Below are 23,340 nucleotides of genomic sequence, written 5' to 3'. Positions count from 1 at the left end.
CACCCTGTTGGCTCCATGGAGCGGCACAGGTCTGTCCCTGTCCCCTCTGTGCCAGGGTGGGAGTGTTGCAGGACAAGGTTTCCTACTAAAGCAAATAAAAAACAGTTTCTGTGCCTTCAGGCCCATGTAAAAGCTTCACCCTTGTTACTACTCCACGGAGCCCAAGGGGGTGCAGAGGGCTGTGAGCAGGTAACAGGAGTTGAGCTGCTGCAGCCCCCACACTCTGAAGCAGTGAGACACCAGCCAACCTCCAGAGCTCGTGGAGGGACGCTGGTCCCAGAGGGCAGGACAGAAGCTGCAGGGATGGATACCTGCTCCCTGCACCCAGCCAGCACAGGACTATGCTGGGACCAGTTGTGCCCATCTCCTGCAGTGAGGTCTGGCTTGGGGCTGCCTCCTCTGCCACCTTCTTTTGGGGAGGACCATAGCGGGACACATCTGTCCTGTCTGGGCCAGGTCTGTGCTGCACAGGGCAGGCACCACAACCACCCCGTGCCCCTGGGAGAGGATGTCCCAGGGTGACATGAAGTTTAAAAGCCAGACAAAACAAAGCACCACCCAGTGACATGTCCAGCCAGCCTCTGGCACAGCCAGGCACTAATGGCACGAGGTAAGGCATTTATTTCCTGCCCCTCCAGCAGGAGGGGGTGAGATGCTGAGTGCTCAGAGTCCAGTTTGGAAGTAACTGCATGACCTTTGAGAAGGTCAGTTAGAGAAAGTGGAGGTGCTGATGGGAAACCAGCCTTTCCCTGCTGCCTTGTGCCTTCCTGTAGATGATGTGGCTTCATCCCCAGCCTGGCAGCTGGAGAAGGAGGTAAGAGCTGCAGCTGCCCTCAGCTTGCTCCAATTCCTCAGGCACTTGGCTAGAGTTCATTCTTGCAGGAACCTGGGAAGATGGAAAGAAAAACCTGAGCCCAAACAGAATTCAATCCAGCACTGTTCTTAGCCTGGGTTTGGTTTGGCTCTTGCCTCAAGAAGTCCCTCTTGCCTCAAGAGTGTCCCTCCTGCCTCCCTGCCACGCTGTGCTCCTTGCCAGTCTCACCTGGGCATGCAAGGTCCTGTGCCAAGTGCCCTGAGCTGGGGTGGGGAGCTGGTGACACTGCTGGCTGCCCCAGGATGGGCAGCTGGGACCAGCCTGTCCCCAGTGCAGTCAGTGGCTCTGTGTGATGCTAACTGGAAGCTGGTCACCAAAGTGTCCAGGGATGTGTGGGGCAGCTGCTGCCCAGACATGGGGGGCTGTGAGTCAGTTGTGCTGCTACCAGGCTGTGTCACACCATACTGGGGGGGAGGTCAGACTTGGAGGGGCTAAAATGGTTACAGAGGTTTGCCCTTGTGCTTCCACTGGTGGGCTAAGGAAGAGAAAATGATCCTTAGTCCTTACACACATCCATCCCCCTGGGCAGGTAACTGGAGGGTGCTGTTGCAGCTCAATACTGAGTTGTGAAATGCTTTGCAAGGCACAGAAAGGGGATGGCTCCTTAACTCTCCATGCAATGCCCTGCAAGCCCCAGTGCTCCCTGGAGTACAAACAGCCAGCCTTAGGTCCTCCAGGGACTTTCAACACCAGGAGAGGGGCAACCACAAGTTCTGCTTGCAGGAGCAGGCTTGGCAGAATTTAACTTCAAGACTTGGGAGTCATCTCTTGGAATAAACCCACATTACCTTGTGATAGCACTCACATTCCTGGGTGCTGTCCCTATGTACAGGGCAATGCTAGGAAACTGCTGGAGCACTCCCTGGGTCTGATGATTAACCTTTCCTGAGATGTCTTTTAAGTGTCTATTTGCAGCTCCTTCGTCTTCAAACAAGTTCTTTGAAGTCTTTCATACCTAAGCCATTACCACAAGCAGTGAACTGGGACTGCATATGCCCTGAAAGGGTTTTCCCTTAAGGACACACACCAACTCCTGAGCTGGCCAGGCCATGCCTCCTTTCTGGATGGGTTTGACTGGAATTATTTAATGGAAAATGAGGTGTAAAGAGCTGCCTACAAACCCAAGGTGTTCCTATGGTCTTGTGCTCTACTCCAAGTCAAGCTGGGATATTCCAGGGAGCTCTGTATGGACCTGAGGGGATGCTGCCCCACTCTGCAGTGCTGTGGGGAGCACTCCAGGCAGGACACACAGCCCCCATGCCCCATCCTTCACCCATTTCACTCCTGACTGCTCTCCCCAGCATCTCTTGTTCAGAGCTTACAGCTCAGGAGAGCTTCTCCGGTCCACTGCTTGGCAAAGGAGACTTCAGAAAGAAATGCCTGAAACTTCCCAGGCTCGTAAATCTGCCAAGCTCTGCACGCTCCCTAAACTTCCCTGATTGACTTTTTGGGCTGTTAATCTCCCAAGAGCTGGGGTTTCTTTCCTGGGGTCTAAGGGTGCAGGAAGGGAAGGCAGCCAGTGAGGATGCTGATGGCAAGACATGACCCCCTGCTTCTGCCCCAGAGCCACGTTTCCATGTGCTGATCTTAGGCTTTTTTGGCTGCTACAAGGGCAGTCAGATGGTGCAGCCCTAGGAAACAACTTTGAAATGAAGCTAACGGGCTGTTTGTGTTCCTCTCTTATTAATTACAGGCGGCTGAATTAGGGGGAGACACAGATTAATAGCGGCATCTGTGTTACTGATCTCCCTGGGCCACATCTGCTCAGCGGGGCCAGCGTGTGTGGGGTGACATACTCCAGCCCTGCTCTTCTCCAGGCACTTACATGTCTCCAGCCGTTCCTCAAGGAAGGAGATCTGCTCGCTTAGGGAGTCGATCCTGTCCAGCTGCTGGAGGGAGTGGGACAGCCGGCTGATGGGGTCGGCACCCACGTCCTCCGGCGCGGATGGCATGAGGTTGTGGAAGGGGGCCAGCACCAACTGGAGTTTCTGCAGGGAGGAGAGGAGCTGTGAGGATGTCCTCCCGAGCCATGAGGACCACCCAGTGGGACACAGCACCTCTCCTGTTGGGGTGCATCCCACCCAGGGTAGCTGACGGGGCTTTGGTTGCTTTCAAAGGGCTGTGGGGCTGGAAGAGCTGCAGCGTGGGTGCAGTGTGGAGCACAGCTGGGATCGCTGTGGCATGAGGCCAGTGATGTTAAAAATAGAGCTGGGGCAGAGGGAAACCCTGGCTGTGAACAGCCCCGGGTGGGAGCTGGCAGAGCGCAGCCTCGAGCTGCAACAGGGTGGTGAGGGCAGGGCAGAGGGGTGTCCTGCAAGCTCACCTGCTCCAGCGCTTCCACTCTGCTCCTCAGGTCTTCAATTTCTTCCTTCATTTCATTGGGGGGACCTAAAAAAGTGACCAAGAACAGACCAGTGTGTGAAAAAGCCCACTGCCTGCTGTGAAGTGGAAGGTGCCGGCGAGAGATACGAGGCTCAGGCCAAGTTCTGCTGCTTTCCACTCCCTTCCTAGTGAGCTCCTGGGGTCTGCCCCACTGGGACCAGCCCCCGGAGCATCAACTGGATCCAAGGCCTGCTGCAAGCACTGGCATCTAGTCCTCCTGCTAACATGCTGCTGGAGTACCTGCAACAGAGCAGGGAATTTTTCAGGCAGAGGTGTGATGCTTAAAGGACAAGACAGATGTTTGGCAAAGCCTGGCCCTCGGTGCCTGCGCTGCCAGATCAGCGAGCACCCAGGGCTGCCTTGTCCTGGGTGGGCACAAAGGATCATCCCTCCTGAGGGCCCTGGATGGGGGATAAAGGTGCTTGTGGGGCACGTGCAGACAGTGCCCCTGCTCTCCCAGGCGTCTCCCCGGTGCTGCCTGTGCTGGCCACAGCGCATTATTACTCACGGTACGAGTTTGAAGTGTCACAGCGCGTACCAAAAGTAATAATGGGCCGTCACCAGCGGCGCCCACCGCTCCTCCAGGCTCCAGGCTTGCCCTGTGGGAAGGATGATGATGGAGAGAACAGCTGCATCCCGGCCACCACACACCATGGGTGGGCTTTGTCTCGCTCGCAGAGGCAGAGGTGGCTGGATTTGTGCGCAGGGGTGGCAGAGGGACTCACAGGTCACTGGGAATAAGGCTGAGAGGTGCTGTCATCCCCTCTCCTGTCTCTTGCCAGTCCTGCTCCGGCCACCCTGTGATGCAGTGTTAATCCCAGCTTGCATCGAAGGCCCCAAGCAGCTGGGGATGCCCTGCACCTGGGGACAGGTTACCTGGCTCGGGGGCTGGCACCAGGGGCTGGCACATCTTGTCGTCGTCAGCGAGGCTGAAGCCGTCCCGGCATGTGCAGCGGTAGCTCCCGGCCGTGTTGACGCAGAGCTGACCACATCCATGGCTCTGGCTGGCACACTCATCCACGTCTGAAACCACAGGCACAGCTCGGTGAGGACGGGGTGCTGAGGACGTGCTTCCCGGGGAAGAGGGGCACAGGCGGCTCAGCCCTGCTGTCGGGGTGCTGCTTCCCTCGGTAGAGCTCAGGGGACCCTGGATGGAGCTGGAGCTTGTGCTGGGTACAGCTCTGGGTTCCCCCCCGCACCGCAGGGTGTGAGCACAAGACCTTTCCTCTTGCACTCAGCTGGAGCAAACCTGGGCTGACCCTGAGGGGGATCTGGCCCCCTCCCCTCTGCTTCCTCCCCCCACAAAAGAGCCAGAAACAAAAGCTGTGGTCAGAAACGTCCCAGCTCTGGCCAGGAGGGCGCAGGCAGCACTCAGCTCTCATCCTGGATTTACGGCCGGGGTTTTGGTTCCAGCCAGCCGTGACAAGGACCTATCAGCCTTTCAAGTGTGTACAAAACCCAGTAACCTCTCCTCACACAGGGGAGTTATTAAAGCTGTTCCCACAAAGCAAAATGAGCTGAACCGCTTCCCACGCCCGGGCGAATCTGGTTTAGGCAGTGGGAAAATCCTTTCCCCCTTGTGCTGGAGCCGGAGCTGTCAGCGATGTGCTCAGCCCTGCCTGGCCCAGCGTGGGTCAATGCCACACGCTCCTCCTCTGCCTGATGGGAGGGCTGGAAAGCTGGGGAACACCATGGCAGGGGTTTGCAGCACGCTGGGGTCTGCAGAGCGCTGCTGCCTTCTGTGCTGCCCCGTTTCCCTGCACACTGATGGGGTGCATCTGGCTGCTCTCATGATGGAGAGGAGCTCAGTGCTTGGAGATGGCCAGGCTTCCCTTCCACTCCATGATATTTTCAGTTTACAGATTTAGTACCTGCAGTAAACAGGCATCCTAGCTTACAGTGAGAGTTTACAAAGCCTGGGAGATGGGTCATTGCAAACACACAATCCCCAGCCCACCCCAGCAGTGTAACAGCAGCTCTGCAGAAGGCCCTTAGCTGGCTACACAGTCAGGGCAGAGTACAGCCTGTGCTCGAGCTGACCCGGTGTGGAGCAGCAGCAGAGAGAAAATGTGGATGTCAGAGCTGCACGTGAGGGCTGGGAGCACCAACACAGCAGAAGGGAAGTCAGAGCTCCTCCAGGAGCCAAGCTTCCAGCCCAGCTTCCCATCCTTTCCTGGTCAGACCATGAGGCATCACTGCCCTGGAGCAATACGTGTAGATGTGCACATGTGTGGCTGTGTGTAACCGGTTCCTCTCTGCAGTCTGAGTGGCACCAGGCATGTGCCAAAGCCTGATGAGCAGCCACAGCACTGGTCCCCATCCCCACCGAGGGGTCAGGCTGTGGGCAAAGGACCTCCAGAGCCTCACAGCAGCCCCTCTGCTCCCCAGAGCAGCTCTCCAGCAGCAGCGGGGCAAGGCTGATACAGGGAGCCCCGAGGGGAGAGGCGCAGCCGGTACCTGTCTGGCAGGCTGGTCCCGTCCAGCCGGGCGGGCAGGCGCATCTGCCGGGGAAGGTGCAGCTCCCTCCGTTCTGGCACGGCACCCAGCACAGAGCTGCGGGACCAAACACGAGCACAGCATCACCAGGCAGCTCTGAGGGTCCCGAGCGCCCTCCCCTGCCACCGTGGCACGTACACACACAGTGTACCCCCCACTCCCCACCCCAGCACCAGCCCATGGCTGGATGCTCAGCAGAGAGTTGAGCTGACCAAGGTGCACGGGGCACAGGGTGGGTGGGATGAACAGGACCTTGGTCTTTCAGCCTGGGAAGAGGCTGAGACGCTGGCAGCCAGCACAGCCAGGAGGGAGGAGGGCTGATGAGGCTTGGAACCCCCTGTGCTGCACTCTGAGCTCATCAGGGGATGGACTAGCTGCTGATGCACATTTGTTTTGTGTTGTACATCACAATTGCCTCCTGAAAGCATTTCTCTTCCATTACTGGCTGATTTATGTGGAAAGGACTTACTCATTTTATTTATTCTCTGGTAACTATAAAGTTAATAAGAGATCCCAAAGGAAAAAAGCCTGTGAGGCAGCAGGGAAAGGCTGGGAATTAATCAGAAATTGAACCACATTTGGTTGTGACGCTGAAAATCTAAATGCTTTTCCTACAGGGAGAATCCACCCAGCCAACAGAGTGCTGGTAAATGAGCGAGCTGGCTGCCAGGGCCTCATCCAGGGACCCTGGGGCTTTGGGGGAAGGATGAGAGCTGGCATGGGGGTGGCACAGCAGCCTCTTACCTCTGTTGCAGCTGAGTGCGTGGCTGTTAGCTCTGCTCCAGCCGGGACAGCATGAGCCCACAGGCTGTGGCAGCTGCTTGTACGCCTGCCGATAGGCAACCTTGTAGATGGTCCTGTGATGTAAACACAGAGCTGAGCCAGGAAACCAAATATCCTCCCCAAACCCCACGTCCCACCACTCCCATGCCAATGGGTCAGACCCCCTGCACTGGCACCCCCTGCCCAGGGGCTGGGAGTCCCTTTCCCAAGGCGGGTCTCCCGGCTTCCACAGCCCCCGCCAGCCGCTGCCTTGCTGGGATGGCTCCATCTCCCTCTCAGGCCTGGGACGGTGGTGCTGGCAGCTGCCCTCACCTGTAGGTGCTGCAGAGGCGGTGGTCCTGGCAGGTGGTGAGGTAGGGCTGGTACACGGCCTGGACGTGGGACTCGGTGTAGGCGGCCGCGCGGCTCTGCGGCACCGCGGCGCAGACTCTGCGGCTGCGGAGAGGGCGAGAAGGTCAGACACCAGCTAAGAACCAACCCGCCGCTTCTCCCTGGGGAGCAAAGGGGCTCCACTGATTTACACCAGCCCAGGACGTGGCCTGACAGGCCCTTCTGTACTGAGGGCTATTTAAGTGGCAGTGGCTAATTGCCCAAGTGACCCGGGAGGTTATTTCAAGCTGTTTCAAGGCAGCGGCACAAAGCCCGAGCTCTGTGGGCTGCACGGGGCTCTTCCTCCCCAGCCCCTGCACAAAAGGCACTGGGGACTCCTCATACACTCACCCAGGCACAGTCCCGCTGTACCAGGAGAGCAGTCGGGGCCCAGATTTAGGGGAGATTTGCTCAAAGCACTTCTCCTTCCATTCATCACCTCCCTTCCCTTAAAATCACTCCCTTTCTGGGTGGATTTTTCCTTTCTGAGTCTTTTGCTCTCCTGAAACAGTCACCCCTGTGGTCACCAAGAAATTAATGATTTCATGGAAGGGTCGGGCTCACCATGAAAACATAAAGGCCAGATGGAAGTTGTCTTCCTAAGATAACTGTGATCCAGTCAAAAACTTTCCCAAAGTTAACAGCCAAAGTGGTCTTGGCTAAAAATGCTTCTTTCCCCCAGTATTTTCCAGCCCAAGCAGGTCAATCCCACTGAGGAACTAACCTACTTGTTTCAGTCTCCCAGCCCAATTAGACAGTGGAATAAAAAAGCCTGGGAATTAGCGTGGCCATCAGATGGCTTCCATTAACTCCCCAAAACTCCTCTCAGCCTCACTGATTAATGCTACAGAAGATGTAATTTTTAAATGGCAATTGTTTGCTTCACAAGCTTTAGAATGAAGCTATAGCTGCAGCCTGTGCGTGCAAGCAAGGAATTCAGCCTGTGGTCACAGCCAGGATGTGAAAGGTTTAGTGCTAGAGGAGAGGGTTTCAATACAAAAACAAACTTCATAGAAACACGAGCTGTATCTGGGAAGCAGGCGTTGAGCTCGAGCTCCTTCTGGCTGGGGAAGGAACTGGAGCACCGAGCTCTGGGCTTCCTCTGACCCAGCAGGAGCTGAGCTGTGCTGGGATCCAGGGCATCTATGTCAGAGCCATTCCCTGGAAAGGGAAATACTGGAGATCTCACTCTGGGCTTGTGGGATGGTGGATGGCAGCCACTGCAGCATCCCAGGGAGCACGGCACAGCAGGCAACAGCCCGCTGGGGCTTTCCATGCCTGCCTCTCCTTGATGGTGCATCCTCTCCGAGCTGGGAGGCCGTGTCCTCCTTTGATGGCTCATACCCACAGCTTGACTGGCAGGACAGTGAGATTGCAGGAGTATTATTGTGCAGAGATGTGCTTGAAAGAGACAATAATAATTCACAGACAGTTCAGAGCCTGTTTAGCTTTTGACTGGCTCAGATCAGATGCCCAGAGTGTCTCTGTGTCCCCTGCATGGAGCTAAATGGAGTCAGGGCGTTTTCCTTGTGAGGGTTCTTTGCTTCAGTGACAAAGCAAACACAAGTGAAGGGCTGCTGAGCCCTGGCTGCCCCAGGATGACCTGGCTGAGCCCTCTCCCACCTCCTCACCAGTCCAGCAAGCTGCCCACGCATGTGCAGCTGGCTGACTGAACAGAGCTTTTCATCACTCAGAGAAGACTGATCTCACGGTGACATGGAGATGGACACACCAGGGAGATGAAGACAAAAAGGGGGCTTACCCTGCCCGGGCAAAGCTGTCTGTGCTGGTCACGCTGAGGATGAGGAGTCCCGAGAGGAGGCAGCTGATGGGGCACATGTCCTGTCACTCCTGCAGCACCTCGGGCTGTGTGGCACGACCGGGTCTCGCTCTTTGGTGGGGAGAGCTGGCTCCTATCTCATGTCTCACCCTTCCACAGGGAACCCTGGAACCAAGAGAAGAGCATGTGAACATGTGGAGTCCATCCCCAGCTGATGGAACCGTGGGGATGGCAGGACCAGCCCCTGCTCCTGGGACAGACGGATGGAGCCTGGTGTGCACAGACCCTCCGAGGGGGCTGGGACAGGAGCACCCTTGCTGGCAGCAGCACAGGGTGACACACCAAAGCACAGGGGAAAAGGGGGCATGGGGGACTCATGAGCCCCTTGCAAGGTGGGTGCTCCTCCAGGTGCCAACCCATTTTACCCCACTCGAGTCCCACTGTGGCAGTGATTTACCAGGGAAGGGGGTGACCACACGGCCCAGCACACAGCAGATGCTCCTGTGGCACTGGGCCCGAGCGGGAGGGAAGAAGGGACCTGTGTCACCCTGAAACACGCTGCCAATTCCAGGCAGAGCGGGCAAAACAATGGCCTGTAATTTCTTAATCCACACAGCATTGTAAAACTGCCTTTTTCCCACCAAATAACGCACTGAAATTTGATCTTTCCTCTCTTTAAAATACAAGTTCTTGCCAGAGAAAAGCGCTGTAAGGGCCACATGTACCATCTGTGGAGTCAGAACTGACCGAGTCACAAAGAACAGGGCTTTGGTTTTCTAGCAGAGGATGAATATGAAACGAGTCTGAAGAAGGTCAATAACAATATCTAATTTAAACAGTGTCTAATTTAAACAAAACAGTTGGCCTCCGGATGGCAACAGTTAAAGGAGGAAGAAATAAACCCCTCCACCTTTAATATATGACAATTAAAGAGAGAATTGGTCTTCCTGATTAAACCTTGGGAAAGGAGTGGCTTTATAGGGAGGCAATGCAAAACGAAACATCCCTCTGAACCAGCAAATATGGTGAGCTGCAAATAGACCTTCTAAAATTCCCGGGTGATGTGGGGTTGGGGGTTGCAGGTTCATCCCCAAACTCCTTCGGGACAATTCCTAACTCTGAGCTAAACTGTGGGGGACAACTGGCATAACCACCCCAAATCTACAGATGCTGCAGGTCTCAAAGGTCTCCAAGGCATTTGGGATCATCTTTTCCATTGTGCAAGGGAAGAAACTGAGGCAGAGCAAGATACAGACCTGCATGTGGGGAGGACCCAGCCTGGTGCCTTCTTGCCCCTTAATATCAAATGCCCTGTGCATAAGGACCCCTTCCCCTCCTCACCCAGCCAGGGACTCCTCAAGTCCAAGGGCAACAGGGATGTTTTGTGTCACAGCAGATCAACTGTAGCCCTATAAAACACAACTGGGGCCTCGCTCAGTCCCTGAAGTACTGAGGAAGCTGAGGGTCCAGCTGCAGGACAGCGAGGGACAGCAACGTGCCCACCCTGCCCCTACCAGCTATTGCCACAGAGCAGGGAGCTGCAGATGCCTGAGCCCATCTCAACCTCTGTGTAAGCCTGGCCTTCAGGGTGCAAGGAGGATTTTGGAGATGTAAGGCCCAGAGTCCTCCATTCCCCTCCAAACACAGCAATAAATTTCATCTTCAGATGATTAATGTGTGGCAACCCCACCATCAGGAAATCAATTCTTAGTTGACCTGCAGGAAAGTTTAAAAACAGACTGTGAGGAAACCTTTCTCCCCAGTCCTTCTGGAGCCATCCCAGGGACACTGGTGTACAGCCAGCTTTTCCCAAGGCTATACTGGGACACATACTTTCCTTACAATCCCAGATCCCTGCACTGGTGCTTCTCCAGAAGCCTGTAAGTCAAACTCTGCCAACCATCTCCATCCTCCCACAAGATTCCAGTGACTGCTGCAGGAGTCTTCCCTGTGGGGAAGGCAAGAAATGCAGGGCACAAGCCTGAAATATAAACAGTTTGGGTTTTTGCTTTGAAATGGAGCTGCACCGCCCCACCTCAAGTGGTCAGAGTATCCCTCTGGGTCACAAAACTACAGCTGCTTCATACCAGAAAAAGTTGCAAAAGTGGAAAATATCATGGTCTGCCCATGTCTTTTTTATGAGTTCATGAAAAACAGCTTCTTCAAAGCTGCTGATGATCCCACAACCTGTTGCCACTACCTATTCTAACACCCCCTTTTTAAAGCACATAACTTACAGAAAACCTTTTCATGCTTAAATATATATATACATATATTTGGTCACTGTTTTCTGGTCTCTCTAAAGAAGAGCCGAAGCCCTGTGGTCTGGCAAGTGAGATTATGTGGGTACAACTGAGGTCCTGCTGTTTTCTCCTCAGCTGGCCACATGCTCCTGGGAGCCTGGGGTTCCCACTCCCTCCAGCCAGAAACATGCTGCTAACCCAGCTGTCTGCACCCACTGCAGCATCAAGGGGGGAATACAACCCACCCTGTGGGTGAGCAGTGCTTTGTCCAGCTCTGCCCACCAAACCAAGGCACCATGAAACTCCATCAGCAATGGGAATTTCAGGGATCTGTCTGGAAGTCCCTAACGAGGATGCAATTACCCCCACCAAAAAGGGACACCTGCCCTTTCTCAAGCAGCCTGGCCTGGTTCTGCAGGTGAAGATGCTGCTCCCGAGCGGCTGGACCTGCTCTGTGCTCTTAGAGCCGGGCCCTCCTGGAGAGGGGCAGCGGCAGGGAGAGCGATTCTCCCCTCCGAACCCCTCCGGCTGCTCTCTGCGCAGGCTGGGATGCGGCACGGCGGAGCACAGGGATGCGGGAGCGACGGAGCAGGGCGCGGGGACGCGGCTGAGCGCGCTGCGGGGCTGCAGGCACCGCGGAGCGGGCTGCGGGGCACGGCGCAGCTGGGACACGGCTATCGCGGAGCCGGCTGCGGGGACACGGCTATCGCGGAGCGGGCGCCGGGGGTACGGGGACCGCGGCGCCCGGCGCAGAGATGCTTTATCCCCAGCCCGCAGCAGGCCGAGCCCCGCTCCCCCAGGCGCTGCAACCCCCCGGGGCAGGCAGAGCCCTGCCCGCCGCCCGGACACTGCCCGGAGCCCTACGGCAGCCGCCGCTCCAGGGAAATCTCACGGGCCGACACCACCCCCACCCGCCTCCTCCGGGACCCCCGGGCGTCCCCGCTGCGGCAGCGAGTCCCGCTCCGCCCGTCCCTGCCCGCCGGAGGATGCGGCCGCGGCCCCCCACCCCCCCAATCCTTCTCCTCCTCCTCCTCCTCCTCCTTCTCCTCCTCCTCCCCCGGGCGTGCCGAGCCCCCGGGCGGCTCCCGCCGGGACTCACCGGTGCCGGAGTCGCCGCCGCGCCGCGGCCCCCCGCGCATTTCCTTCCCCCGGCCCGAGCCGGTCCCTCCGCCCCGGCCCAATGAGCTCCCGGCGGGGAGGAAAGCGGAGCCTCACGGTCGGGGGGGAAGCGCCGGAGTCCGGGGAGCCTCCGCCTGCCCCCGCCCCGCCGGCCCCCGCCGGCCGCCACCTGCCCCCGCGCCCCCGTCGAGGTGCTCCGGCTCCCCCGGGGACGTTCAGGGACAGGGCAGGGACCCCCCCACCCCCGGAGGAGCCTGGTCCTGGGGAATGATATGCAGGGACAGAGCAGGACTCCCCCGGAGAAACCCAGCGGCCGGGGAGGCGTGGGGGGGATGCTGGTTCTGTGCCCCATGTCATCGCTATCGTGCTGACCCCGATGCAGACGGGAATGCCGGGGGTCCCGGCCGTGGCGTTCACCTGGGGGCTTACCTGCAGGCTCCCTACGGCAGGCTGAGCCCTACCAGCCCGTTTTGGCACACCCCACTCTACAAGGACACAGGTCCCTGCCCCACCACCCTCAGACGAGCTCACCTGGGTGGGCAGGGGATTCATGGCAAGAGCAGGAGATCCCAGCACAGCCCCCAACCCCTCACCCAGGGCTGTTCAGACTCCCAGGTGAAAATGGTCCATCACCAATGGCCAGGGGGAATTTATTTCCCTTTCCTAATAAATCCTATAGCGTTCTGCTCTCCCCAAGGGGACATGTAATTCTGTCTCCAGACACCCAACACACCGTCCTGGGCCATAGGTTCCCACCGTGCCCCGTTAATCCCCCTGAGCTCATTACAACAGCAAAGTCCTGCAGAAGCAGGTGATGAACTGCTGGGACAGCGAGGCTGGTTTCCAGCGAGCCCTAAGGGATGTCTAAGGGATTCCTTGGATGCCCTCCATGCCCCACTGTGTGAGGTTAGACCCAGAGAGCCACCCAAATTCACTACACAGGGCACAGCTCTGCTGGCTTGCCGACACCTGCCCCAGCACAGCCCAGGCAGGCTGATCCCCCAGCTGCCTGCAGGCTTCTGGTGTTAAATACCCGGTTATTTATCAAACAAAATTCTGCAGCTCGGTTTGTGCCAAACTGCCACTTGTTTTGTCTACATTTTTCTCTGGGAAATTAGGAGCACAGAGGCTTATTGTTTTCCAAACGACTTAGGCGCCTGCCCGCGCACAGAACCAGCCTTAAAGATAGCAGGGGTCTGATGTGCAAATGAATGGCAGGATACAGCCCCCTGGGAACGTTTGTTCCCATTCAGTTTGGCAACTTTTTGGATAGCAAGCAGGCATTTAAAGGAGATATTTACCAGTTAAACAATAATGGCTCCAAAAGAGCAATTGAGATCACTGGCCCATCCCCTGTATTTCCTCATGGATACGCTGGGACCGCTGATAGAACTGGAGCTGTCTCAGGACGTGCTGCGCTCTCCGGGGATGCTGATGGGTGCTGGATGTGCGGGTGTCGGGGCTCTCCGGTGTAAAAGGAGCGTAAACTGCTTTGGTGAGGTCCTCCCTGGAGAAGGGACCAGAGGGAAATCAGGTCTGGGACACGCTGGTGAAGATGGAGCTCCATTGCTGGGGGAGGATGGAGCAGACCCCTCCCAGCAGCAAGGGAAAGGCTCCCCGGTGCTGGTGGAAGCACCGCTCCGTGTTCACACGGCATCTCACATGGCCCGTGCTGTCTGGATCTGGCCTTCCTCTGGGGAATTATTTCAAGCTCACTTAATCTCCTAAGCATGAAGCACAGGCAACTTTCCCCAAGAGCCTTGAAGGGACAGTAATTATCTAATTATGCAGAGAGCATTATTGTCTTTTCTGGTATATGGGGGGAGATGAACAGAGCCTGATACTCAACTCGCCTGATAATTGCAAAATGCATTTGGAAGCCAGTGGAAAGCTTCTCCATCTGACCATGCTGAAAGCCCAGGGTCTGATTTCACAGCTGAGACACTCACCTTATCCTTAGTGCTCCATCATTTGTCCTGGGCAGGGATCCTTTCCTTATGGAACATCGTGGTTTCTCACTGTGAGAACAGAGAAAGCCCGCTGTCACACTCCTGTTGTCAGGCAGCAGAGATCAGCAATCCAGCCCTTGCCCATGATGGACCTGGTGTGGGGTTCCCTAGATGCTCCCAAAGGCTCTTGTAAAGTGGTATGGGGGATGAATCCAGGATCATGGCCACAGAATGCCTGTCTCTGGCATTGGCTCTAGCCTCACGCCCCAAAGGCTCGCTGGCATGCCGGAGAGGCACAGACACTGTGATACCAGTGGAAGGGCATGGGGAGCCCCGTCCCTCCCCTCCTGTGCAGTGCAGACTGCACAGTGGGTGTTTTAGGAGCATCATCTGGGTCCTGGCCCTCCCCCTGCTCACAAGAGTCTGCAGTGGGGGACACGCTGCTGTGACCCCAGTGGGAAAGGCTGGGCAGACTGCAGGGCTTTGCACCCTTTGGGGTAGAAGAGGCAGGGCTACGAGCAAGGGCTGAGCAGAGCAGAAGCCCTGGCTCCATCCCCTCCAGCAATCTCCTTGGGGCCCAGGGCTGAGGGGATCTCCAAGAAGCCAGGAGAACAGGGTGCCCCATTCCTACTGCCACCCTCCTGCGTGTATCCAAGATCCCCTACACTCGTTTGTGATCCCATCTGCTGTACCCCAACGCTTCAGTACTTGCACAGGCACATTACAAAGACCCCTCACTGCCCAGGTGACCTTGGCTTGTGTCCCTGGGATCCCAAGTGTGCTGGTGAGGATGGGGATGGACTTGTTGATACCCAGCACCCCTCTCAGCACTCAGCTTTTAGCAACCATGGGATAACAGCACCGGCACAGGACTAAGCACGCTGCCATCCAGGGCGGCTGTTAGAGCCCCCAGCCATTAGACAATTATTCCCTCAGTGCACTGCAGCATTTTTAAATTCTGCAATTATTTTAATTGCAGAATGTTTGTGTTTCACTTCCACTTACTGGGTCAAATCCTTGCTCAAGTGAGTGCCCGTGTCAGCTGCTCGAGAGCTGCATATAGCCCATTAAAAGAGCATTTAATCCTCTGCTCTTGGGGACGGTTCAGTGTCTTATATGCTAATATTCATTATGCTGGGAGGAAATCCCCCCTGGACACAGCCTGGCAAAGTTCCCTTGAACGCAGAAGAGTGATGCCACTTCAGAGTGGGGGAAGATCGAATCTGTTGGCTCTGTTCATATCGGTGTGATGAGCTTCTGACAAAGGCAGTGAGGGATTTTGGCTCCCAGCTGCAAGTCTGGCTGGATTTGAAGTCCTCCCAGGGCTGGTGTTTTACATGCTCCCTCTAAAGCTTTCTCCCTTGCACACTAGAAGTGTACTCCCACGACATCTAATATTAATGCTTGTCTCTGGGCCAAGAAAGAAATATTTCTGCCCAGCCTCCCTCTTAGATTCACAAGGCTGAAACCTCCTTGTCTCTCACTGCTTCTGCCACCAGCGTGAGCAACGAGGCACACGGAGCGCTGGCCTGGAGCAGGTCTCAGGCTGAGCACAGGGCTGGCTGTGAGAGGGAGATTTTCACCCACCTCCCTGCTTCCTAGAGCCCATCCAACAGCCCTGCCAAGCACACCGCTCTGCCAGGTCTGACATCACCCTGAGAGCATCTGTGGTGGATTGAGGGCTGGGCTTCCAGCCGGTGCCCTGTGCGGTAGGTGAGCTTGGAGGGTGTGAGGGTGTCTGGGGCTGGGATGACTCGATTTTGCTCTGGGGCTATAGGCATGAAAAAGGAATGATTAACAGAGGGAGACTTAATAGGAGACCAGCACTAAGAAACCTCTCCTGGAGAGGAGAGCCTGCTCCCCATCACAGTGAATGGGACGTGCACAAGCACGCGAGCGCTTCCCCAAACTGGGGCCAGAGGTGCTGAAGTGGCAGATGGAGACAGATGGATGGGGGACAGACAGAAGAGTGACACACACAGAGATGCAAAACTTTTCAGCTACCACAAGCCCTGGCTGCCCCATACCTGCTGTGTACAATGGGCTCTCGTTGGCCCCCGCAGGGTCCTGCACACAACTGGAAGCACTCGCTCAAAGCAACGGGGAATTTTCAGTGCTTCTGGAAAAAGAGGGAATGGCTCTTCCTGCTTTAGGTTGCTCAGGCTTTTTGTGAGACTGTTGTAAACTTTACACTTAAGTTTAGGCGTTGGAGCAGCCCCTGTTCAGCAGATCTCTGTAAGGAAAACGACCCCCCACTATTCTATTCTGTCCCATATTGTTCTGCGTCAGCTGCAGACCAGTTATCTCAGTGGAAATCTAGCAGGGGCCGTTGATGTCAGTGGGATCAAAGCAGGTCAAACCAAGAAAAGTACTTGTCCCACAGCTCTCAGCCTGTCCTCACCAGTTTCCCAGTGCTGTGCATGTTACGACCCAGGCCTGATATCCTTACAAAGGGATATTCTTATTCCTGAGCAAGGTCTTTGCAAGCATTGAGTGTCTCAGGACCCGAATGTCACAACTGAGGGTGGCATACAGCAGCCTAGCTGTAGTCATGTGAAAATGGATGAGTGAGCAGGGCAATGGCCTGCAACCAGGTTTATTTTCCTTTACGTGAATGGAGGAGTTCTTATTTACATTGAGAGGAGGCAGCCGTGGCTGCTGCGTGAAGACTGGGAATGATTCATCTCACTAAGGAATAAACTCGATTTCACGGCTTTCTGTGAAATTTCTCTGGCAGAAAGTGGCATTAGTCAGCAGGGAACAGTCCTGCATCCTGCTGTGTGTCACCCCCTGTCCCAGTGAATCACTCCCCAAGAAGCACATGGAAAGTGCAGTGGGAATAGCTGCGAGCTGCACGCACGGCTCAGCCCTTCCGCCGTGTCCATCCCAGTGAGCGGCTCAGGAGAGACAGCATTTCCACACAAGACCATTTCTTGCTCTCTTTACCCTTCTCTGTCAGGAGAGGGTCTTTGTCCCCAGAAAACTGCACTGAGCACAGCTCCCCTCTGCAGTCACCTCCCCAGAATCCAAGTGTTCGCCCCACTCAGGAGAGAGGATGGAGCGTGAAATAACATATCTGATCCCCAGATTAGCAGAGCCCCTTTCCTTTTCTTTCTCTGCCTGGTTTGAAACCTCCTGTTAAACGCTTCCCTTGTGTTTCACCATGCCCTTCTGCCGCTGGTGGGACTGTGAGTCAGGTTCACTTACTCTAATTTGTTGCAGTTTGTAAATCTGTCTCCCCAGAGCCAGCCCCATCTGCAGAGGTTGAGGCTGGGAAATGGCTCAAATGAGTCTGCAGCCCAGATTTCAATCCCCCTTCCTTACCTCGAGGGAAAATCGTGCAGGGCTGGTAGTTTAACAGCATAGAGGGGGACTAACTCAATTGGCAGAATGAATGCTGGATCACAGGGAACAACATTTGAAATCTGCCAGGGCAGACTCTCTGTTTCCTGCTGCTACCCAGAGGAGAGGTGGATTTTCAGGGCTCGAGGTCCAGCCACCACATCCAGGCTTCTGTCTCTCATGCAGCTTCCCAATCTACTTGCAAATTAATATTATCGCTGACAAAGCTTTGTTATTTCTTCCTATGTTTGAATCTCTGCCCAGCAAATTCATCCCGGGAGCGTCAGACCCTGGGAAAAAGTAAGCTGGGTCATTTCTACCAAGAGCTGTTCGCTGGTGTGGTCCTGCTCCGTATTCCCACACAGCCAGCCAGTGCCTGGGTGCCCCAGCTGCACCCCACAGCCAGTCTTTTACCCCAAAATGCCCCATGTGCCTCACTCAGAGCCTCCTGCCTGCATCATTTAATGCCACAGCTCAGGACAGCAGGACCCCCAGGTCTGTAGGCAGCTGAAATCACATAGCAAATCACCCAGCTCCACAGTTGCATGTTTGGGAGGCTCGGCTGGCATGCAAACGCTGTCATGCTCCGGGCTCAGCCGTCAGCCAGGGCAAGCCTCGGGTCTGCATGAGAACAGGGATGGTTCCCTGCCCACAGCCCCATCCAGCCCCCGTCCTGCTCGTTCCCTGGGGGCTGAATTCTGTCCCTGCGCTATCTGGAACCAGCAGTGTGGAGTCACAGCCCCGGTGCCTGAGTGCTGCATGGAGGGGACAGAGGGTGGGTGGGGGGACCACAGGCAGAAGGATGAACGTGGCATTGGTATTGTATGGGAGATGTTCAGAGAGCAACAGGCAGAGAAAGCAAATGAGTTAGGGAAAGAAAAGAGATTGGCTGAGATTTTCCAGCTGTCTCACAGGTATTTGTGCAAGAGTTCACATCCTTTGTGCCTGTAGAGCAGGCAAGATGATAGGTAAAATTTACCCTCTGGGTTCTCCTGTCCCATAAAGCAGCCTGAGTGCCAGTGGGAGGAATTAAAATCATAGTGCTGTGTGTCAGGCTCTGCTCTGAGCAACCCAGCGCTGGAGACGCTCCTCAGCTCATGTGTGTGGCTGACAGCACAGCCAGCAGTGCTGGGAGCAGCAGAAGGAGCAGCTTTAAGACTCATTTGCTCAGGGAGGCTCTGCCAGAGTTATGTGTCCAACCAGCCCCTGGCATCACCCCTGCCCGGGCTGGGGCAAAACCCCACCCGGCGCTCGTGGGGTCTGGCCCCACACTCCCACTGCCCCCAGCTGCCAGCTCTCCATCCCATCCTATCCACCTTATCCCCGCTGCCTCAGTGCCTGCAGCTCGTACAGTACCTGTGGTGTGCCGCTGTCCCCCGCCGTGCCAGGAGCAGCCCCGCTGCCATGTTCCCCCCGATGGCTCCCGGCGGCCTTCCCCGCCTGGCTGCCCTGGGAGCGGTGGGCCTGGGCGCCCACCTCGCGCCCCCGGCATGGCCTGCCGCCGGCCGCACACAGGCAAGAGGTGGCTGCTGAGGTGGAAGGGCGGCTTTTTATGCTTTTCTTCCTGTATAAATCAGGCCGGGGATGGACAATCCCAGACAGGACTTCCTGTGTGTGTTGTGCACTGATAACGGGCGCCGCGAGGAGAACAAACACGGCCGCCCCGCACCCAGAGAGGGAAAGGGGCCGTGGGGCGGCACCCCCACACCGTGCCCGCTGGGGATGGACACAGGGGGCCGAAACGGAGAGGAGGCAGCCACGTGTCCCCAGGGAGGGAGATGGACACCCGCCCGGGCTCCCTGCCTGCACCCCACTCCAGGACTAAGATGGCTGCCGCCCCCCGCCCTCCCACCTCACTGGCACGGGGCATGTTTCAGCAGCGTTTGCCAGAGCCACCCCTCATTGCCCCTCAGAGGGGCCTGTGCAGGGGTTCAGCAGGGACCCTCCTGGCACCAGGCCTTCCTTTAAAGCCTGTGCCAAACATGGCGGGGCCAGCGGCCATCTTCTCAAGAGGGAACCATGCTGACATCGGGCATCAGCGGAGAACATCCAGGGTTATTTATGGCCTCCCAAAATTTGGGTTACAAAGTGGTGGTCAGTCGATTTGTTGGATGCCTTGTCACCCCCACCACACTGTCCCTGTGTTGGAAAAGAGCGGGGTACGGGCAGTTTGGGCCACTGAACGTGCAGGACATCACCCAGCAAAGGTGTCATCTTCCAGACTGGGCAGCAGAGAGGGGTGTGAAAACAACTGCCCCGGTGTCCTTGACTTTCAAGGCCATTCTGGTGCAAAGTTCATTGTGATTTTGAATTAAATATGTGTGTCTGGGACTTTGGTTCCAGGTAGCCAGAGGAGAAATAGCACACTTTTCATTTGCATTTGAAACTTTGATCCAGACTTTATGCTAAGGAAGGAGACATTCCAGAACACAAGGGCTGTGGAGGTGGTAATTATTTCTCTGCTCTCTTAGAGGGCACAATGAGACCATCAAGCAAGTGGCCCCATGGCTGCAATGCTGTTTGTTGAGACCCCCACTGAAGCCCTTGCGTTTTCTTCCTGTCCTGGCTGAGGGCATGGCATGTGTCTGGGGACACCCATCACCTGGGGCTCTCCCAGAGCACAGCCACATCCCTGGCTCACACCATACACCCCTGGGTCCTCCTGGTTTTGGCAGCACAGAGCTTACGGTGAGCAGAGGATGACTCCCACCCTTATTCAGCAAAATATTCCTCCTGGCAAGTCCCCTGGGAGCTGAAAAAATCTCCCTGTGCTTATTTATATAAATGCATGGCTAAAGAAAAACCCCACTTGTTTTCCTTGGCAGACTGTTTTTAAAGGCTGTTTTGTGCTGCCCATCATCCTGCCTGGCAGTAGGTGACTTTATACCATTGCCTGCTCATGGGCTCTCCACGGGCATCCCTTCTAGAGGGTGTGCACCCTGTTCTGCCTGGGACACAGCCTGTGTTTGTGTGTGCCCAGAAGCTGCTGAACCTTAGGGGGAATTCAAGACTCAAATGTTATCAGTTGTGGCAGCCACTGCTTGGCCCTGTGCTATCTCTCCCATGTCCTCTGCCCCAGGATAGGTGCAGGTCACGGTGCACGGCCGGGACATCGGCCACCCACACCTCCCTGTGCACAGGGAGCACAGAGCAGGCCTGCTCTGGCCTCATCAGCGGAGTGGTAGGAATGAAGCGGGATGTGTGGAGGACGCTTCCTGTTTACCCAGGCTTTACTACCTTTAGTAGTAGCTGCTGGAGGGGGAAGTGGTCAGCAGGGGCCATCGGAATGGGTGTTTTCAATTCGAAATCACGACGCTTCATCTTACAGAGCTGCCGCCTCCCTCCCCTGGCAGTGGGTGCTGGGGACACCTGGGCACCCACCCAGGCTCCCAAACAGTGTGTGAGAGGGAGGGAGGGAGGGGGGATTGGATGGAGCCGCAGGGTGTTGGTGCCACACACCCGGCTGTGTGCGGCTGTGCCCCCAGCCCGGCCTCACCTCCCTATGGTCCCCAAACCTCCTGCTGGCATCCCCTCTGGCACACACTGAGGCACAGGCTCCCGGCCAGCCTCCCCAGCCCATCACAAGGAGACCTTTTCCCCAGCCCCCGTGTCAGGCAGCCGTGGGATGCACCAAAGGCAGCACATGCAGCTGGGCAGGCAGCCCCCAGCCCGGCCACGTGCTTTTCCAAGGGCCGCACAGCCCACTCAGCCATTCTGCCCCCACTCTGCTGCATTCAGGGCCTGTCAGGCATGAATTGAGTAGGGGGATGGAGGGGGCTTTAGCTTCTCATTAGCACTAGCCAATTAGTGTGGCATGCTGCTTCCCTGTCAGCTGATGTAGCTGCTTTGAATACCCCTGCCCACGCTGAGCCCTTTGAGTATGAGGCCGCGTTTGGTTCATGATCACTTTTCCTCCATGGTTTTGCTGCAGGAACTTTTCAGTGTGTCTTTTCCTTCTCAGTCCCAGATGCTCCAGAGAAACCAAGTCCTGCCTGGCTTGTTTTATTGGCCCTTTTTGGGCTGCTCTCTGCTGCTGTTCGCTGTGACGCCGCAGGGTTTAATTGGCAAACGAGCGAAGATCAGGAAAAATGCCTTCCCTCAGCAACATTTGATCCTTTAAATAATAAAGGCAATTAAGCAAGCAGCAATCAGAATCAGATGGCAAAAAAACTCCACCTTGGGTTTGTCAGGCTTTTGCCAGCGCAGTGAGCTGAGGGTGGCACAGCTGTGTCTGCCAGGGGAGCACAGGCAGCTTGCAGAGGGATGGGGTCAGAGCTTCAGCCACCATAAAGTGCTGCCACAGCCCCACAGAGCTGGCCTGGACCTTTCCTGGATTTAGGAATACTGTGCCAAATGTTTCCAGGCTCAGGCCACTCCAAATCCTCAAGCAACAACTGCTTTTTGGGGAGCACACTGCATCTGGGAAGGGTCCCTGTCCATCAGATCCAGGCCACTCAGGTCCTGCTTCCTGTGTTCTTCATGGGAAAACCATTCTGCCATCCCCTGCCTGCTTTCTCATCATGGATAATAAAAGTGCCAGTCCCATCACAGGGCTGCTGTGCTGCTTGCTCAGCTGACACCCATGAAGTGCTTTTAGATTCTGACATGAAACCTGCTACATAAATTCAACTCATAATTTTAGGTGGTGTGAATTAATTCTCAGCAGATGCTTGCTGGGCCCTGAAAGTGAAGCTCAAACAGGATTTCATACCTGATGCTCTTTGGGGAGCAGGGGAAGGAAAGCAAAACCTTTTGCTGCTCATCCTCTGCTGAACCCAGGTTGCCTTTCCTCTTGCTTTAATGACCTTTAGAATCATAGAATCACAGAATCACCAGGTTGGAAAAGACCTTTGAGATCATCGAGTCCAACCATTCCTGTCCACTACTAAACCATATCCCTGAGCACCTCATCTACCTGTCTTTTAAATACATCTAGGCTTGGTGGATCAACCTCCTCCCTTGGCAGATTTCTCCAGCTGCTGAAGATGCTGCACGTGGAATGCACAAGACACCTGTGGGCACCTGGATCCAGGTCCTGGCTCTGCTCTGCAGTGTTCCCATGCCATTGCCAGGCTGCTCAGAGCCACCAGTGCCAGAGCAAGACCCCCCAACAACCAGCCCTGAGCACTGGGGACCTTTCTTACATGCCCTGTGCACCCCCCATCCCCTGGATGAGCTGCACCCAGGTCAAATCACCCCCTTGCCAGTCAATATTCCTTGTGAGACACCAAGTCTTCCTACCCAGTTCTCGTGCTCAGGGGAAGAGTGGCACCTCTACACCCTACTTGGCTGCTCTCCAGCCTGTTCTTTAGGTGAGGATGAAAACAACAGGCAACAAGTGCTGTGCAGAGTCCAGCCCAGAGATTACAGTGCACCTCCTGCTCGTTGGGAAGGATGGAGAAGTTCAGAGGGTGCTGTCGGTATACCCACTCAGTGCAGACGTAATTAATCAAGTTCAGAGATTGTATAATTCATTAGCACCTCTCTCTGTGCAGGGAGAGCCTCTGGAGTCTGGCAGGCAACCCCAGCCTTGCTGGGAAACAGATTTGTCTTCTGCTGGTGAAAACCTTCTACAAGAAGGAATTTTATCAGTGTTTTGCAGAGAATGTTGCAGATTTCAGAGAAACCAGAATTCAGGAGAAAAGTTGCTCTGAAAGTATCCAAGTCTCCCAGTTCACAAACTGAGTTTTGAAATTTGGACCCCCCAAAGTTGGGATGATTAACTGAAATTGTATTTTTTTTTCCACTCAAATTTCCCCAAGGTTTGAAAAAACTCATTATTGTTAAAAGGAAACCTTGCCAGTGAAGTATGTGGGGGGTCTGTGAGCCCGGGCACACCATGGCTGGTTTTGGGAGGGGGCCATGCAGCACGCTGCAGGGTGACTAGGGGGTGACAAGCTGACACGTTTTCAAGGTGTCCTAACACTTATGATGCCCCTTCTCCCTCCCATCAGTCCTAGTAGCTGCTCATTAACACCAAAGGCTAATTGCTGCCTATATTCA

General features: G+C 55.8%; 1 protein-coding gene across 2 annotated transcripts; it reads right to left on the bottom strand.

Annotated features, from left to right (window-relative positions):
- Positions 1-424: 424 nt before the first annotated feature.
- EGFL7 (EGF like domain multiple 7) lies at positions 425-18,840 on the bottom strand. Of its 2 annotated transcripts, XM_084272510.1 has the most exons (11): positions 18,694-18,840; positions 13,996-14,064; positions 13,348-13,553; positions 8,667-8,849; positions 6,848-6,970; positions 6,497-6,609; positions 5,714-5,809; positions 4,133-4,279; positions 3,198-3,262; positions 2,700-2,862; positions 425-886 (listed from the first exon to the last, which is right to left on the bottom strand). In XM_084272510.1, the coding sequence occupies exons 4-11, from the start codon at positions 8,741-8,743 to the stop codon at positions 864-866; spliced, it is 807 nt and encodes a 268-aa protein (XP_084128636.1). In that variant the 5' UTR covers positions 8,744-8,849; positions 13,348-13,553; positions 13,996-14,064; positions 18,694-18,840; the 3' UTR covers positions 425-863. The 2 variants fall into 2 exon arrangements, with proteins under 2 accessions (XP_084128636.1, XP_084128637.1); XM_084272511.1 differs by lacking the exon at positions 13,348-13,553.
- Positions 18,841-23,340: the final 4,500 nt, after the last annotated feature.

Source organism: Gallinula chloropus (assembly GCF_964237585.1).
Source record: "Gallinula chloropus genome assembly, chromosome: 18".
Classification (NCBI taxonomy): domain Eukaryota; kingdom Metazoa; phylum Chordata; class Aves; order Gruiformes; family Rallidae; genus Gallinula; species Gallinula chloropus.
The sequence above is the reverse complement of the archived record's forward strand: the minus strand, read 5'-3'. Positions and strand labels throughout refer to the sequence as shown.